This window comes from Sinohyriopsis cumingii, chromosome 10 (assembly GCF_028554795.1).
Source record: "Sinohyriopsis cumingii isolate HCF-2022 chromosome 10, ASM2855479v2, whole genome shotgun sequence".
Classification (NCBI taxonomy): domain Eukaryota; kingdom Metazoa; phylum Mollusca; class Bivalvia; order Unionida; family Unionidae; genus Sinohyriopsis; species Sinohyriopsis cumingii.
This window is the reverse complement of record NC_142970.1, coordinates 83,156,814-83,177,525: the sequence shown is the minus strand read 5'-3', so window position 1 is coordinate 83,177,525 and position 20,712 is coordinate 83,156,814. Positions and strand designations below refer to the sequence as shown.

General features: G+C 33.8%; 1 protein-coding gene across 1 annotated transcript in view; it reads left to right on the top strand.

Annotated features, from left to right (window-relative positions):
• The window catches only part of LOC149790484 (uncharacterized), a 63,943-nt gene extending 44,011 nt beyond the window's left edge, over nucleotides 1-19,932 (top strand). Inside the window, exons 6-10 of the mRNA XM_089972532.1 lie at nucleotides 1,870-2,027; nucleotides 8,355-8,482; nucleotides 9,356-9,925; nucleotides 11,066-11,090; nucleotides 15,231-19,932. Of these exons, the coding sequence (XP_089828658.1) occupies nucleotides 1,870-2,027; nucleotides 8,355-8,482; nucleotides 9,356-9,925; nucleotides 11,066-11,090; nucleotides 15,231-15,526 (1,177 nt within the window). The 3' untranslated portion in view covers nucleotides 15,527-19,932. The remainder of the gene's footprint in view (nucleotides 1-1,869; nucleotides 2,028-8,354; nucleotides 8,483-9,355; nucleotides 9,926-11,065; nucleotides 11,091-15,230) is intronic.
• The last annotated feature ends 780 nt before the right edge of the window (nucleotides 19,933-20,712 follow it).

Here is a 20,712-nt window from a genome sequence, read left to right as displayed (position 1 = left end):
ACCCAATAAATACAATCCATGAAAAGCAGACAAGTAAAATTGTGATGCAAGCAAAACTCATCCATTCCAGACCAACTGGAAAAGTTATTCCAGTGCGCATTCATTCACAATATGACTCTAAATTTCAATTTTAAGTAGGTCAAAATAATCATTATTACACTAATGCTGAGCGTGCAACGAAGTTCAATGAACTCTGGGCGGTGCTGTGTGCGCATTAATATTGTTACTGTGTATTGGTGAATCTACAGTTGTGTATTTATTTTAGAATACAGCATACATCCAATTGCTTTGTTTCTTGTGGTGTATTATTGTATTATTAAGCCTTACATCAGAACATTAAATGAGTATATAATAAAAAGTTGATTAGTTCATAATATTTTATTCCATCACTGATTTATCATTTACCATCATCTACCAGTATAATGGCCTGTTTTTTTTATCACATTGCTTATTGTTAACATTAATGGGAATGAAATCAATCCAGAAGTAAAATCGCTGTTGGTCTGTTCGGTTATAAGTTCGCTCATTTAACAGTGCCACTAAGTTCTGTTTGTGAATTATGTTGTTCCATGCTATTAGTTTGCAACTGAAAATTTATCATAGAAAGGTTTATATTTCATACTACATGTAAATGGAATAACTTTAGCTACTGTTTGTGAAAAATCCCGCTACTTTCATAAATAATACAAAATGGTAGTTTAAATTATAAAAATGGAAACGAAATCTCAATAATGCATTTAATTTTGTTTATGCATATACAGTCATCAACATCAGATATCATCCTTTAATTAATTTCAATTATCAATATATGATTGTATGACCAATTGTCATTGCATTTTGTTAATATTAACACAAAAATTTATTTGGCAGTATGGATCTTACATTATTTGCGTCTGAACTAGGAAATATTTTTTATTAAGGTAATGATCACGCACCTTACTTTATAAAAGTAAACAAATTGTTCTCGAAAGATGGAGGTAAATTGGTCATCCTCTCTCTCTCTCTCACTCTTTCTCCCTCTCTCTCTCACTCTTTCTCCCTCTCTCTCTCTCTCTCAGCCTCTTTATATCATGCATCCTGGATTCATGCTGGATTCATAACCTTTAAACAAGGCCAATATTATTGAGACCACGCCCATTCCGCGATGTGTATCGAATGCGACCCCCTCAGAAGGCGTGGTGTGAATACATATTATCCTCGAGACGCCGTTGCAACTTCATCAGGACTTTGGGGGACATGGTGGAAAGATCTTGTTAATCTTTTCCACTCTGTTTCCACCAGTTCGCGAAGGGTACGAATTCAACAAATCTCATGAGAGACACAGTCTCTTAGGCATATTCAGAAAGTCGGTGTCTCTGTCTGTGTTTAAAAATGTTAACGTAGCAAGTTTACAGTAATGTCTAGCACTGGAGCATCATCCAGCAAGCATGTAGAATCATGTCCCACCCAGTCAAATTATCCTGACAACAGGCCCCTCAGCCCTAACACGTAACTGTTAAACACTACCTTGCATACCGGGGCAGCTGCTAGTACCATTTTATACGCTTTTGAGACGGACGATTCAACCACTTATTCCACAGGAGAGGTTATTCAGGAAGAAAGGATACTTGAGAATTTGTATATCTTTCAAAACTACAAGACCAGGTACCCACGAATGCAAATAAATCCAGGGTATTTCAAGATAAAGTAGAACCCATCCTGATTAAGAAGAATCTAAAGTTAACCTGTATACATTCACTTTTTACCTTTATTTTGGTCATAATTTTACATTGCAAAATCATTATAAACTATTATGTATATCGTTTCCTCTCTTTTCATTAAGATACAACATTAATTGTGTGTATTAGTGTTAGATATTTTAATTTTCAGCACCACGAAATTGAAGGATAAAGTTGTACTGGACCCCCAATGGTTCATTAACGCTCTGAAGTCCCTTATCACTGCTGACATGTTTGTTAAAAATCAAGCCATCATCGACATGTGGCGTGAGTTCAAGGAGAGTGGAAAACTGACCCCAGAGCTGATAGGTTTGTAAATGCATTGTAACAGCCCATTCTGCTGTCTGTCTCAAGACATGTGACACTACTTATTTCACACTGAAAAATATATGTTTGGAAATGATTTGTATGAATTCATAATATTATGTCATAGTAAAGCATAAATGGTTCTGAATCACGGACTCATGTTTGCAAACAAAGGAAATTCACTTTTGCTATGTGTTAGCAATATATGTCATAGAAGATCAGAAGAATATAATTCACGGTCGATTGTATCTCATGCAGTTCTCGGTAGCAATTAAACCAATATTAATGAGGCAAAAATGGGCACAGCATGCAATTATTTTAAAAGTTTCCTTTCGAAATGTTCAGCGTTGAAAGTGTTTACTGTTTTTCTGACAAACCGTATTTACTGGTGAAACCTTCTTAATTGTTTATATTTCTATCTCCAATGCAATATCATTATCAGTTATGCTTCCAAGGGCAATGGCAAATGCTGGGCACATTAGTATGAAACGAAATGAGTATGGGCGTATCATTCCTATCATGCTGATTAATATTATCATTTGGTATGTATATCTATATGCTTTAACCTCTTGGTACATTATTTTATCTATACTGTTTGTAACATTTATTCATGATTGTAAATTATAGTCATTTTCTTTAGTTAGATTTTGCCTACATGTCTAGCTCTATTTTTATAGATATTAAGATAAAGAAATTGCATTGGACCTAGATGATTTCGTATATGTTGAATATTAATAATAATACTCTTAATAGTAAGACTTGCTGACGACTTTGGGGTAATTTCTCAACGGCTGGTGGAGTTGGACAGTTATAGAGGAATTATATTTCCCACTGTGTGGTTTAGGTCGCATGAATGGAAAGTTTGAAGCATTAGAAAAGTATATGATATGTCAGGTGGAGGTATGTGGTCGTAATGCATATATATATATATATATATATATATATATATATATATATATATATATATATATATATATATATATATACAAAGGAGAAAAATGAGCAATCAGATTCATTCCTATTTTGGAGACATTTTGATTTCTTGTGTTCCTGCTGTAACTCTGCAGATGTGTTTTATATTGAACTTTGATATTATTTAAAAGGATATCATTTGTTTGGACTGTTCAAGGGAAAAGGAAAGTGCTTTTTATTTGACTATCACAATACTCTGGAACTATTGTGAATTATTCGAAGTGGTTCTATACAGCGTCATTTTTACAACGTCACGATTCATGGCGGAACAGTACATATACGGTTCTGAGATTTATTTGCAATGTTTAGACTTTAAAATAACTTTTCAGGATTAGTTTGTATTAAGTTCATCATTCTGTAAGTTTCTCTCACATTTTTATTTATAACATTTTTAATTAAATTATTTGTTAAGTTTTGCAAACGTTGTTCAATGTGCTTCCTTCTGTTACTTAGTGCATGACCATAAAGTCGTAATATGTTATTTCCAGTGTACATATTCAACTTTATGGCGTTTTCTTGTTAACATTACTGGCGTTAGACTAGTGACTGCCAGGGACAAATAACTACACACGTCACTTTTGCTCTTGAATGCGCGCGTTCCAATATCTGAATGGTACCAATTAGATGTAAAAATGAAACAATCACTGATTGCTAAAATAAATAGCTCCAAATTCAATTGGTAACTTCAACATTGGAAAACTGAACCATATTCCCTGCGTATGCTTGTTTGCATTAGGAGGCCGTCACATGCACAAACAACTTGTATAATCAGCTGGCCACATAACAGTTAATCTATGTACTTGTTCGGATGATAGGGTTCTGCCAAGAATTCGGATTTTTATAAAATTGCTTCCTCACACTACTTTCAAATATACTATATACATCAACTGGATCTTTACCTACAGCGAGTCTGCCTACATGGATTTGTATCTGATTAACCACATTGATTTGAAACATAATACATTACTTATTTATTTATAACAATATTTGTTAAAATACTGTATGCTGTACGTTGGTAATGAAATCATATTTTTAGGATAAGACTTAAAGTGTTTTCGGAATACGAATGTATAACTCATAATCTGTCAGTTCATATTATTGAATATCAATTATGCTCATAGAAAAAGATTGTATTTGAAAAGACCATGTTAGATTACTAAATCTGTATCATTTTACAGTTATAAGCAGCGTATTATCCGACGATTAGGAGCAATTTCTTAGCATAAGCACTGCCCACATATACCTGATGGTACACCTGCTACAATTATCACACTCTATCCAATGAATGCCTTCGATTCTCATGAGCATCAGTGTCCCTTCATTATAACAGCTTCTACATGTATTTCTATTATTGATACTTACTATTAACTATGGCGACTTTTTCTTTCATTTTTATTTTGTTTCTGTATCTTTTCCCTTTCTATTTCTCTTCTCTTTGCTCTATTCTTCTCTCGAAATCAATCTGGAACATAATTGATATTAAATAACATTTATGTAAGGTTTGCTTATCCATATGGTAATCAGATTTATTGTTTGTGTTATTACATTTTGCTTGTTTATTTAAATTTTACATAGTGTTTAATGGCTTTACTTTAATTTTCCAATCACGAATAATATGCGCAAAAACACTTGTATGATTGGACAATGATGGTTTTAATTAATCAAACAAGATTCAAACTTGTTATGCTGGAATAACAAAGATAAAATCAAACGTTTGTGAAGAAAATATTAACTAGTTAGCTTGTAAGCAAACATCCACATACTTACTTAAACTTCTAACATTCAAAAGCTTTCAAATTTGTTGTCGAAGGTCTACTGATCAATCACACATTTTGTAACATTTTATAATATCCTTTACAGCAAGTACAAATTAGTTTCACCAATTTTAGGTACCACCAAACTTAAAGACACTTTTCGGCAATGGTGACAATTAAGGAACTAATAATGGAACAATTTTTTAGATATATATTTGTGAAATAACAGTGATATAATAACGTCATACGTGAGGGTAATCCCATAAAACAAAATGTATTTATGTTCATTTTAATTATAAAATGTTAGTACGGTGTAATATTTTTGAATGTAAAAGATCAAATAGAACAAAATTTAAAAATATAACATGCCTAACTTAACCATGCAATATCCTTTTATATATACGTAGCAAATAACGTTATTACTCTCTCAAACGTTTCTCTGTTTTGCTCTCTCTCTCTCACTCATACACTCATATATACCTATATGTATAAATTACTATACTTTGTAGGGAAAGCTTTACTTGCATCCATATCTAATTTCACTTTTAAAAACTCTCGTGCAACCATGTTCATGGTCCCAGGTACATGTGTAGTGACATTGTTGTGCTACATTCAAAGAAAATATCTGCGAAAGCGAAAATGCTTTGATGTGCACTGTTTACAACATATCTTTGTAGTAAATATGAACAGTAACACATTTGTTACCTAGAAACGTATCAAGTCCATGCTAAGTATAGAAGTTTTCAACAGAAATAACTTTAACCTATACTGGTCAATATGTCCAACATTGACAGCTAATTTCGATAGTAATATCAGACAAATGTTGCTAAGTTAATCTTATAATGAGTTTTAATTTCTAAAGTTTAGGTTTTTGTAGATGACAATAATTCAGTTTTCAATATTTAAGGAGAAAATTAATTAAAACAGAGTTTTAGACGCTATTTTAGTCTAACCATATGTAGTGGCTTTACATATAAAGTTTTTACATGATCCGGGAAATAAGGTCTGAATAGTTTCTCCCAAAATGCAATCCTCCTGACATCACACATGTATCTTGACATTTTCATTATTTTCATGTTCGGTAACATTACGTAATTGAAACTGTCTATATGGAGATGGCTTTGAATGTCAACAGTTATCTAGGCCAACTACAACCCATGCTTCTTTAGCTGTCCTGAGAAATATCAATATTTTATATCGGTACATGTGTTGTAACTCCTAAATCTTGATTTGCACAATGCATCTTATTCTGAAGCAACACAAGACCTACCATATTTCCATACAATGTCATGGTTCACACAATACATGTCAAATTGCCACCCTACATCATCATTCACACAATACAGCGTAACCCCGACATAAAACGTTTCATTATAGCACCAAGTAAACAATAGTTTCACCCGATTTTGAAAAATTACACCGCCTTAAGCCAAAAGAAAAAATCTATTTGATTTAATATTTTGGAAAAATATTTTGTATTCTCAAAGAACTAAGGTATATTCTTGCCTCTGTTTGGAAAGACGAATTCTTTAAATGCTGATAATTGTTAAACTAAGTATTATCGAGCTATCAACAATTAAGCTGTGAAGTCTTTGATTTTGTCTTCAGTGCATCCTCTATACAGTTGTTGGTCAATGCAGGAAATATAACAGCCAATAAGCGTTTTCGTAGTCATCTTATATAATCAACCAAGCAGTACAGACGACTTAAATGTGTCTAACACAAAATTATATACTAATTTACTCACATGTTTACGTGAAACAATAAACCGTAAATGCCATCCTAGGCATCTACTGACAAGGACAAAATACAGTTCCAAATTACTCCTAGACAAAATAAACGGTAATACTAAATTAACATACAAATAGCTGGTACTACTTCCGTTGATCTTTACTTAAATGAAGCCATTTGATCTGCTTAATTTGCTAAAATAACTAAACATAAAACTCCCAATTTTCATCTCAATAGTGCACATTCATAGTTTTAAATACATTTTTAATTAATGCAGCATATACTGTACGTATTCTATCATCGTCTCTAATAGACTGACTCAAATGGTTGAAGGATTTTACTCTTTACCCATGCAATTGAATGGCTTGCTCTCTTACTGGGTCCCGTCAATTATATGCGATGGTTGCAGTGTTAATCGAAAATGCATTAAAAAAGTAAATAACTGCATGATTCTTTATAGAAACTACCAATGCCTGATTTATGTCTTTTCTTGCTGGTTAGAAATCTAAAATTTAAGACATGTCCAACAAATGTTTCCTAAATACAGAGTTTCAAATTCAGTGTGATGGTATTAACTCGATGTTGTCAAATGGATCTAGGCACACTTGCCATAGAATTAATATTAATAAATATAATCAGATTGGCTGGCGATTGGTCAGTACACATACTTTATTTACAAGTAATTTGCTCATTATGTATACATTATATGTTTGTACCAAAATTTATATCAATATGTAATAACTACTTTAAAGAACTCTTGTTTAATATGCTATAAAATGAGTACCGTGTCGATAAATTCCAAAGTTTTGTTCCCACCATCGCTAATCTTGTATAGCAAATAGGATGCACATAAACTATTGTCTTCAGTTCACCGACATGTGTGCTTATGGCGCAATGTAATACATAACATGATGGGATGGCGTTCTGCAGACCCGGGTATCGTCTTATAGCAGGGTTTCACTGTACATTTCATATTGTCACCCAATACCTTCACTCACAATACAGATCATATTCATGCCCGTGTAATTAGTTACACAGTGCATAGCATATTGACATTCTGGATCGTGATTTTCATATATTGTCATATTGGTATCCAATTACCTTTTGAAGCTTATTTCTGATATGTTCATACCATTTATTTGTCCATGCCTTTATCTATTATCTTATCTCATCATAAAAAACTAGGTGGAAAGTCATGTCATTGTGTAGGTATATTGGCCTAATGGTAACTATCTGCATGAAAATTCTCATTGTTATTGACTAAGCAACTGGGGTGATGGGTTGGATGTAAAATAACAATTACATTTCCAAATTTTTTGAACAGGCATCATATATACACCCAAAGCTTCGGCCACTGCTTAGTGGTTTGGAGAAATTATGAGGGGCGAGATGGAATTGCATGGTATTGAAATTGTTGCATTATAATATTGCATCAGTTTTAACCCTTGCAAATGTTTTGGGAATGTTCAGATTTACAGACTGATGTGATATCATTTAATATAAGATCTTGGTAGAATATGACAGAGCGATCACATTGCATCTGTATCTCAATTGTTTCCTTCTCCACCCTAGATGTCATCAACATTTCGATAATGTTGAGTGTTAAATTGTTATTTCTTTCTGATTTAAAAAGGAGCTTGGCCATAATATAGTCTCATCTGGCTTTGTTTCATATTTCATATATTGTTCGATTTTGTCAAATTATTGCTCATTTGACAATGCAAGTTACATACGTGCAAATTACGTATTTATAAACTTGTAACATCATGACCTCTGTATGCTGAATTGATTATAAAATAAGTCGTAAATTATAAAAAAAGTTTTTTCAAGTTACATTGATCTGATAATGAATTACATTTTCACCTTCTCCTAGATGCTGTTTGGACAAAACGAGAAAACCCAGAGCTCTTTGACAACAAAGAGCATATCCTCCTGCTAATGGAGCAGCTGAACATTGTGGCAAGGCCAAGAGCTTTCAGTGAAAGTGGAGATGAGGTCAAGGTTAGTGAACATAACACATGGATGTTCTGATAGGTGATGCAAGACTCTTGTATAATGTTTGAAACGGTATTTCATTACCTCTTCTCAGTTAAATTAATATTCGATGCTAAAGTTGCTGCGATGAATTCAATAATTAGGACAATGCTGCTTTCAAGCCTAATTCTTGTAACCTAATGAATACAATTGGACTAGTGATTAGTATTCTGGACATGAATGTGTAACATTTGATACCCATTAGACCTCACGTCGGCTTATAGTGTATGTCCTTTGGCAAAGGGTTTTACATCCACTGCCTCATTGCAGTGTTGCCATTCAATACACCATTTGAAAATGTGCGTGCCCTGATAAATAATTCACCAAGTTGGGTAATTACAAAAAGGATTACATAAGACAAATAATTGCATGTCTTATTTGATATTCTGATGTGAAGTAACAATAAAACATATTTTCAAATGGTGTATTTAGATGAATTCAAATCTATGGAAAGGAAGGCTAACATTGGAGTTTTTGTTTTAGTCATACTCGTTATATAATTAAAAATAAGCTATACAAATTATCGATATACCTAGCAACAAATTTGAACATGTCCATCTGTGTTGGACAGTGAACAAATTGTTTTCAAATTGATAAGATTACGCTGTTACACATGTCTCCACTTTACTGACGATCAGAGGGTTAAAAGTGCCATGCATGACCATTGAATTGCAGCCCGAGTGGGGGACAATCAAGAAAAAGTAATATTATTATAATGGCTGGGGGATGGTGGGCGCAAACGTTGAAGTGACAAAACTGCTTGCGATTACTGTTTGAGGAAACTCTTAATATCTTTACTTATGTATTATATTAAATGATCATATCCTTTACATTTTCTAGGTAGAAAGTTATTGCATTGCTCCCTGCATGCTTCGCCAGTCAACTCCTAGACAATTTATCATCCCAAAACCAAACCCTCAGATGGGGAGCACTTCAGTTTTGTGTTATGCCTTCAAGGAGAAATTTTTGCCTCCTCCCATTTTTCATAGGCTTATCGCTGCATGTTTGGCTTGCTGGCCAATTGCCAAGCAAAAGTCAGAAAATCTGATATTTTGTGGCTGCTGCATATTTGACCTTGACCTTGTTCACAGGCTATACTTGCACTTCACGGAGTATGTCATATTTGCAAGGATCACCAGACTGGGAATCAAGGAGAGAACGCCAAACACCAAGGTCTGTAGCAAAGTCAGGGAGTTCATCACTGAGAAAATCTCTGAAATTCGTGGTTGCTTTTGCTTGAGCCTGGAATTTGAGTTGTGTATCCAGTGTCCTATGTGTGATGGAGGTTCCGTGGACCACGTTAAACCGGTGCCAGTGCTCCAAGTGAATGAAGAACTGCCTTGTCATTGCCAAGACCAGAGTCATGTGATCGTTTCACAGGACCTGCTCAAATGTTGGTTTGAGGATAAGGTTAGTGATGAAGAAAACATTTTTCGAACACTATACGATAATGTATACGACAGAGAACTTTATGCATGAAAATATAACTTGTTCTCTATTTTATAATTAGTGTAAGTCATCAAAACTGACATGGTGCAGATGGGTTGTAGGTTGACAATTTATGTTTGTCCATATAGACCCGTGTTAATACTTAATAAAATAAACCAAAACTGTCCACTACTATAAACATAGGAATATTTGTTTTCCCAAACGTTGGGTGAGACCAAAACATTTATTGAAATGCATCTTTAATGGTGAAAGATTTACTAATGGACCTATTTATTTTAAGATACATGTGAATTTCAATATACTGATACAAATTTTATTAATATTAAACATATGTATGTGACATTTTAGAATTAGCAAATTCTTTGACAGCAAGAAATGTAATGATTACACAGAATATCAAAACGTTGGCACAGATAATTGTTATCCTCGAAGAACTTCAATCCCATCAATTCCTTCGGGATTGTGGCAGTGTTCATTCTTTTTACCAGATATAGTTTATATTACTCATAGCATCAACACTGTATGTTTTTTATAACATCACTAACAAAATTATAGATCCAAAAACCTTTCATGCAACGTTTGTAGCAAGGAATGCAACTAAAATATAGGTATATAATTAAACTAGTAGCAGCTACTAATGATAACATATTAAAAATACTTTATAAAGTAAATATCCACAATAATTTCGCAGACTAAGTTCAAATAAATTCCCACGTGACACATGAAAATAACCATGGATGGCAATATCAATGGTTATATTCTTCCATCTGATCGCATATCAGTTAATAACAAGCAAACCCTCCAGTTTGTCAGTGTTTTCAATGCTTTGTTTCTTTTTATGAAATTATTGGTGCTTCCAGCAAGAATATCCTGTTAAGTATACTACGTAATCAGCGATGTTTGATATTTATTATTTGAAATTGGTGGTTGCTAATTGTCCGATTACAAGGAGATATGATTTTAATGATATTGTCAACTGTATATGGTATTTGTTTACTCAGCGTATCTCACTAGTGGAAGGTATGTATTCGTTTGCAGTGAATAGCTTCTTTATTATTTGTCGTAATGCAAGTATAACTTATATGTGTTATCGTTTTTCAGGTTTCAGCAGGACACGTTCAAGTTGGTGAGTTAATATTTGTACACGCATTAGCTCTACTGGTCATATACGAGAAGCTTATGGGGTCGTTTATCAACCATACGTCATCCATTCATCTATTAGCAAAACTGTTGATTGTACTTATTCTAACCCTCTTCGAGAATTATTAGGAAACTTTACATACATTTTTTATGCTAAAATTGTCCTAAATGAAATATATTTGCTCATACATCCAGAATGATCAACATGGCCGTCATCTTGAAATGAGTCTTTTTATCAATGTGAGATTCTCACGGAAGACCTTTGACGATGTGTAGTTGTTCCTAAATAAAATGGTGCTGACCAGACGTTCCAAATTACCAACATGGCAGCCGTCGTAAATACCATTGTACAATAAAGCATGTCTTCACTGACCTCTTTTGTATGCGACCATCTGCTATGTAAGACCACACGTGCTCCATGTGTTGATTTTATTATATAAACACACCGTCGTCAGCGACTGCCTACATAATTCAACCAGCGACCATGTTTGTCTGCCAATAAATGCATTTCGACACTGTTATCAACGACATTTTTGTAGCACCATGGACATAGAAGGCGTTAATTTAATCCGTCGTTACCGTGAACGCTTAGGTGTGTTGACACACACAGTGCTAAATCATCTGAAACACTACTGTCATGTGTAGAAGCGTCGCAAAATCAGACGTAACACTACTATCATTTATTTAAATTTTTGAAGCCATGACCATTTATGAGGGTGAAGCTGCTAAGAAGACACCATGAAGCGAAAGTTGAATACGTGCTCCAAAAACGTGTGTTGCAGGTAGAGATCGTATATTAGAGTCCGTAATCTAGACTAAAGTCCATGCACATGTCATCAACAGCCATTGTAGTGTAGACGTCCTGTAAATCCCAAGCATCACAAACCATTACTCCTTCAAAACTAGCAGTCACAAATACGTAGATAAAATTTCAAACGTTTGTATTGTTATTTGCCTTGTGTGAAACCACAAACGCGAAAATTGCCCTGATTATAATTATTTTGAATGGGTTTCACTTCAATGATCGGGTATATTGTTTGACAATGAAATGGAAACATAATGCCTGGTGTGAATGAAGACTATCTCCTTATCATTACAAATGTGATTTTTGTTTTCCATACCCGATTCTCATTTTAAAACATTCTTGTTTTTTGTTCATTTTGTTCATATTACCGTTATTTAAACCCAAATAATCAGCCTCCATTTGTTCACTGTGGTGCAGTCTGTTTCATGTTTTCTTATTCGCGTTTATATATTTATGTAGTCGGAGATTTAAGTGTTTTAGTTGTGCGTTTAAATAGATCTATTTTATTTAAGGATATGTTAGTTTTGTCTTTTGATTTCATTAACTGGTATATACATAATCCACATTTACTTGAAACATGATCAAAACCGGTACATTCCAATTCATGCACAGGACGAATAGCTCTTTATCGTACCTAACTAAACAAAAAGTGATTTGGAGATGTATGAACATATCATGGTAAACTCTGGACAGGGGAAAAATATATTACCTTAATTCTGAAACATAGGAATAAAGAATAAAATGCATGTGTAGTAATTGGGAATATTTTGTTCTCTTCCACCTGTTGAAATTGACCTTCAAAAATTGGTACTCTTCTATAAATATGAAAATACACCCATCTTGGGACACCGTTTTTCGTTGTCAGAAAGGGTAATGTCGCAAGACAGGTTTCATCGACTATACCAATAATCCTTTTGAACGAACGTCATATTAACATGGGAAATTCACCAGAAGTCTTCGTCTGAAACCAAGCTGGTTCTAAATGAAATTGGTGCCTATCTGATATATTTGTTATCTTGTAATACAATATCATAGTTCCAAGAGGGTTTTTAACTAAATATCTTTTGTGCCAGGTCATGTTTGTCTTAAATGCAAATTGCTCTGCTAAAGCATCCGGTACAGCTGCAACTGCTGACAATTGCAAAATCTTGTTATGGCTACACCTTCTGAATTAATATGGGGATTTTAATAAAATGCTTCTTATAATGTATAGCTTGTTCAGGTGCATATCGTGGTTCTTACACATACAATGTGGCCACCGCAGTAACCACCTTTACAATCTTATTGTAATTACTTCTCCTGAATGAATGATCATATGAACATGATGGTTTTACTACAGCACGTATTATCATGCATAGATGGTCATAAATGAAAGTGGTGCCAATTCTTAATTGAAAGTAGGTGCATTTCAGTTAATTAAGATGGTGTCCAAAACACAGGTAGGTAGGGAAACCAAGACTTGCATATATTGATGTGATTGAAGTAACAATTAAATGAATGGACAAAACTACATATTGCTAGTGATCTTTGCTTTACAGAACACAAACTTCAATCTAGAATTTCAAGGTCATTTGGGATGACTAGCATGTGGGATACATGATGTAGTAAGACTAAGAATCTGATGTAATTCCGTTATTAGTAATTGGTTTCAATGTACCAATCGAAATACATCAGGCAGTTTGCCAATATTACATTTTGCACAAATTAGAGTAAACGATGAGACCAAAACAGCAATACAAGTCTAGAACTGAATTTCAAACCTTCATCAATAACATAAATCATAATTAATTACGTGGTAATAGTTCTACGGCCACGTCAGTATAGGGCAAAGCGGATGGACAATAGTAATAAAATAGTGTCAAAATCAAAATGTAACGAGTAGAACACTTTTGTTTTAAACAGCCATTTTTCTTAACTTTTGAAGCAAACACTATTAAAGCAAAATATATACTCATGATATATCGTTGACAGCTTTGGAACTATTACATATTTTAGGTTCAGCAACATTGATGCACGATTTGACAATAAATTCATAGATTTAAGGGTGACAGGTATCGATGTATAAGGCCCATGAGGATACATTTTGCAGTATGACATATAACCTAACTTGCTTTGCTTTACTAGCAATGAATATATAGACCTTAATATAGTAATAGTGTACTTGTTACTAGCTGGAAATTTTCACTCATTCCAAGTTTCCGGCTTAAAGTTTCTGCAACAATACCATAGTCTGAAACATAACGGCAGTTCAATGTACATTAATAATGCAGTTGTCACAATCGTTTATCAGAAGCATGCATATACCATGCTTTATTGTACTTTGAACAGAAAAAGTTTATATTGTAATTTGCATATATTATTATGAAGCTAAGACGTTAATTCTTTGACATACTTGTTCACACCTTATTCCTTACAGTGAAGGTCCCAGTAATAGATAATTTGTTTTTAGTTCAAGTTACGGTTGTATTTGCTAATATTTCCCAAACACATTAATACATGGCAGTAATTATTAGGAAGCTAGGAATATTGATTTCCATAACATGCTTGCTCATCTGTTTGACCATGGAGTCAAAGTCAGTTATGAGCAATATGCGGTTTGCTTAAACATTTTTCTCCATGTATTATGTCGGGGTGTTGTCCATGCATAAATCTGTCTGTCTGCTATCAGTTTGATTTCTGCACAATAAATAGTGTTGTACACCATATACACCTGTCAAAGGTTTTAGATATTTTACAGCTTGGGTAATGACGATACCTATTGATCTTATAAGATCAATTATCAAGTTCAACTTGACTGAAAGAAAAAAACTTGGTTTCTGAGAACTTAACAAACTTTGTGAGTGACTTGCACATGGGTAAGGAATATAATAAATAGTTCACGGTACAAAGACAAGGGCACTGCAACTAATACAATACATTGCTTTTTGCACAACGAATTAGGTATAGATTACATACGTGGAGAAATCTTTTTGGATGGCTTGCACTGTAGGTAAGGAAGAAGCACATTGGTTGTTGTGTCAGACGGTCACTGCCACTGTAAATAATAGAGAAGAAAATATTTCTGCACAGGCAACATGGGATGGTCTTACGACAGTATGACGTACTGTTAACGATATGCGTATGTCCTTTCCTTAACTTTTATATGGAGCATTGTTCATGCATTGGATGAATCATGATGAAGAATGCTCATGCATTCTGTGACATATATGCCCATCCTTATGTAATGTTTCAAGGTCACCTAACTGCAATGTTTTTTATCATTGTTTCTTGCTGAAATGTTTATCATATGTCATCCACTAACTATAATTTACTATATTTCAGATTCCGTACCTTCATGCCTTCCCGTCAATATCCAGGATACAGTTCCTCTGGAGAAGCAACTGAACCGACTTTCCATGAAAATTGGCAAGGAGTTTCTTCAGTTAGGTCTTGAATTGGATGTTTCGTTGTCCAGAATTGAGCAGATACAAATGGAAAACCCCACCATTTCAATGCAGTGCTTTAAGATCTTGCAAGAATGGGTACACAAAAATGCGGCCCAGGCCACATTTCGAAATCTGGAGAGAGCCTGCAGATGTGTTGGCATTGATGTCAGTATCCTGAACACGATATTTTAATTTGTGGTTCAGGGATTTTGTGTTTAAGATGTCCTGAACTTAATCGAATTTGTGGATAAAGCCTTGTTGTTTACTAACACGTTTAAGCATTATATACATGTCACTTTTCTTACAATAAACAATAGTTTCTTTTGTCATCTGTGAAAAAGCAATGTTCTCTTTGACATGTCATTTAAGATATATGTCTCATAGCTTTGATCAAAATTCAGTCAAGTGCAACAATGAAATATACAGACAAACTAACAACGGAAAGTAATATGCCTAGATGTTAGAATCAAGAGAGTAATTAGTTATCTCACTGGCTGTAAAGCAATACCAGCTGCTGATCGCATGGCCCTTCATACATGACGTATTGTACTTCCATTGTTTGTCAATAATTTATATTTTCAACATCGTCTCAAACACCACTTGATTATTTTCATTCAACTAGGTAATTGGCCAGAACAAACATTTACATTTCTAATTCATGCAATTTATTTCGATCAACCATCATATAGGGTTGCAATTACAAAATAATAGTAAAATCTTTAAGCAGCTTGTTTCTTCAAAATCAAACTTATTAGAAAAGGTACATCAGATGAAGCCCTTTCAAATGTATACAGGTGATGCCAAACCTCTACCCATTGTGATCCCCATTACCAAATGTAGAACTCTCTTCGAGTGGCGTGTCCATAAGTACTGAACAGAATTTAACCAAATCTTTCTGTTTTGTACAAATAATGCCATAAAACGTGGCCACCATTAGCAACAAAAAATGACTTTTCCTACACCGATTATTAAACAAAATTAACAAATTAAACAAAACCTTTCATAGAGAAAGACCTTAGAAACTTGTACAGGCGAGTCAGGTTCTCCCCCCCCCCCCAAAGAAACGAATAGCAAAACCATAGAAATTACTAATCCCAACTGTTAAATATACATAATTTGGTCAAAATGATCGGAATCAACTATGCATAAAAGAATTCAATTTTTATAAAAGATAATAGTATTTCATAAAGGATGGTCACCGTTACTACAAATAGAAACGTCTTTGAAAGGCTTCCTCAAAGGACCGCTGAACATAATTGACTCAAGTTGATGGAATGCATCCTGGCATTAAAAAAGTTAATTTTGTGCAGATCATGATGCTGATCTGTCGTCATTTTTGTGCCACAATCACTAAAAATGAAGCATATTTAAAATGACTTCCCAAAAACAAAGAAGCTGAAAGTTAATATGTTTAACAAAAATCAGTTGTTCCTTTGGAACTACAATAGGTCAGGATCGTATGATGGTAAACGTACAATAATGTTCTAAGCAACATTGCTTGGAAGGACCGCATTGCAATAGACATAAGCCCACGACCTTATATTAGGTGGGACTGTTCTAAGACAACAATGGTAGAGTACTGCTACTAGTTTTCTAAGACCTACAGGTCAAAATATAGCATTGTGTGCCACAGATTGTAAGCCGGTGTTGAATTAATATCATTATTCCATTAGTGAATTAACACATGTATTTTGTCTTTAAATGGGTTAATTCTGTTTATTTTATTTAATCATTAGTGCATATATATTCCATATTTACCAAACTCCTGATCAAAATCATTAATTCATTGCCTTGATGAGCAAGATTTATCATAGCTGTGTGATTCGCATGCTTCATTTCAAGTAACCCTGAACTGTATGGACATGTGTACTTGACTTGTAGACAGGATAACACATATTATTATATTTAATTTTGCGTTTCATGTGTTATTACATGTAGACTAATCATTAAATAGAATCTTCAGTGTTTGATTATCGATGTAAATCTTTATGTTGTATAGCATTATTTTGATATGAAATCAATGTATTATTTTAGCAAGAGTGGATTAGAGACAAAACAGCTTGCAGTGTATCACAGATTTCACTTTGTGACAGAAAATAATTATTCATTACTCACTGCGCACTATTGTCAAAATGCACATAGACAGCCTCACAATATTGATTAAATTCTAAAGAACGAGTACTTAACATTAAATCAATACAAAGAATGCTCAAATGAAACTTAGGCATAATCAAGTAAATTACAGAGGAATATATCCACTCTAAATACACTGGGAACATTTTTGTGGGTACTGACCTGCAAGTAAAAATTTTGATCTGTGTCTGATACTGCCAACGTCTTTTCGAAAAACTGCAGTGACATTTTTATATTTGCATGCAACACTTCTTTCAAACTCACTCACAAAGTATTGTTTTTTAATTTTCATTGCAAACAAGGTTTTTGACAGCTGTCAGAAAATGAGTACTAATAGTGCACAGCAGGGTGCATGTTTCAGACAAGGTGCTAAGAGATACCAAAACCAGCATTGTCATGTCTTCTTTAATTTTAGGATTTTTTTAATGCAGGTAAAAATGTATTCCCGTACAAAATACTGTATAACTGAAAATATGACTAAGATGTAAAATATTGATATATAAAATGTAAATTAAATTTGTTTAAACAAATGTAAATTCAGAATTATTTTATACATGAATTCAATTTTCATATATACTGTACAAATTAACTTAATTGACAGCAAAGGTGACCAATGACCGTATTTGAAACTAATGGCCGCATGGGTGTATACAAAATACATCATTTTGCTCGGGAGTAAGAAATTCAAAATAGCTCTGTGATTTTTTCGGCAAATTGCAATATGCTTGTTCAAATGCATATATATGTACTGGCTGATAAAACAATGACAAGAACTTTGTTTTAAGTTTATTGTGTGAGATAGTTAGGCACGTAAGTATACACATATTATTACATTCAAAATGTCCATTCTGATGGAACCAACAACATGTATTTTAAGCACAATCCCATGAGTTTAAATGCTATTAACCACAAACAATACTAGTATGATAGAAAATGTCCATTCTGATGCAACCAACAACATGTACTTTAGGCACAATCCTTTGAGTTTAAATGCTATTAACCACAAACAATGCTAGTGTGATAGAAAATGTCCATTCTGATGCAACCAACAACATGTATTTTAGGCACAATCCTTTGAGTTTAAATGCTATTAACCACAAACAATACTAGTGTGATAGGAAAATACAGCTCATGGGTGGCCTACCTCACGGAAACGTGGTGCCGATGCGTGTAAATAAGTTCTAGGCTATGTCATTGACAGTGCTAGATAAGAGTGCGATGGTATGTAATAATTATGGTAACTTATGGCGGAAACATTTCATCGTCTTAATGAAACATTGGTATGATCACCTGACTCATGGAAAGCTTCCATGCTAATCCAAGTATTCCACCTTGTTAAGTGTAGCAATCCAGACCTGAACATCTATAAACTAATTTACCTAATATGAAAGATCTGTATGATGTAGGTAAATGAAGATAATTTGTAATATATGTGGATATTTCAAAATTCTATTCAGAGTGAAAGCACATGAAAACAAATCATTAAACAGGACATAGTTACATGGAAATGAAGTAACTATTCCTCTAAAAATACACGAAGTTTCCAGAAATATGTCTATCATAATCTGTTCAGCCATTTACAGATTAAATAACTAATAAGGTACAGTAGTTATCATAAAGTTTAAAGTAATGTTGGGATAGTGAGGTTTGATCATTGGTGCAACACTTTGTACAATCCATTATGTAGGGACGTTAAGTGATTATGAACTAAATTAATGGATTTTACCATAAGTAAGCTAATTAGTGAATGACGTAGAGTTGGGGTATTTCAAGTGCATTCAACGGATTATGTGCCTCACAGATCAAATATACGAACACATATATTCTGTAGCACGTTAATCCGAAATTCGGAACAACAAACATAAGTACGGATGACTATTTGCACACGTGGGATATGTACTACGAGCCTGTTAAATTTATCCTAAAACGTTAATTCTGATGTTCTTTTTGAACATTTCTTGCCCATTAATAATATTATCAGCTAACACCTGTTTAGCAGAATGGTTCAGTAGAATGTAATATGAGCTGATGCTACCGTGTCACATTCTTTAAAATAAATAAACTATGGTATATTAACATGTATTACATAGTAATAACAGTTTTGAATATTTCAAGTGCATACATCCAAACATGCATCTAACCTGTCAATAAAAGGTACACTTAGATTCAATACAATGTACAGAATGTGACATTTCGATCGTAAATATTCTAAAAGGTTTGGAGACTTGCTCATGTGGATAAGAAAAAATTACAGTACATTAAGAAAAGTTGTACTACTTAATTCAAATGATCCATTGAAACATTTAGTGTGTAATTTCCAGTGTCAGTTACAGTTATCATTAGCAATTAATAATGATTAATATAAAAACTTCATTAGAGTAAGATATCAGCTTATGTCACAATGCTTCTTTTTGTCAATCAATGTCTTAACCAAAATTAACAATAAAAAGGATGTATTCTTGTCAGACTTGTTTCTTTTTTTGTTTTTCTTCAACTAAAGTAGGGGCCCCGAGTGGCCGAGTGGTATAAAGCGCTCAACGTTTCTGATCATTACCATCTCACCACTGTCTGCGTGGGTTCGAGTCTCAGATTCGGCCAATGTGGGTATGTGAGAAAGCTTGCCGTTAGTTTCTCGTGGGTCGGTGGTTCTTTCCGGGGTTTTCCCGGTTATTCCTCCACCATTTATACTGGCCACCATATATAGCCTACCCTGTGCTGAAAAATGGCGTCAAAAATCCTACAACAATAACAATCAACTAAAGTAACGAGAGGGTAGGGAAGTACTTTTTGTCCCTTTGACTGGTATTTTTGTTGCACCGAGGATACCCTACCGTACAGTTTTCATCCACATCCTCTCATTACATACTATATAGCTATGTTTATAGACAAATTACTGAAAGACATTCTTGCAGATTTGTGTTACTTGTTTTATCAACCGTTCATAAATACATACATTAACTGTTTGGACGTTAAGTGATCATGAACTAGATTAAGCGATATTACCATAGTTACGCTAATTCGTTATGAACGCAAATTTTGGAGTACTTAAATGCATACAACCGATTATGCGCCTCAAAAGTCAACTATAGGTAAAAGTATATTATGTATCATCAAGTAAATCTGAAATTCTTTTTGAGTTCATCTAGTGTAGCCAAACATTTCAGAATATTAGCCCTTCTTACCATGACATAGCACATACACATTAACGAGGCAGACAAAGGTAGTATCATTCTGTCTGCTTGACA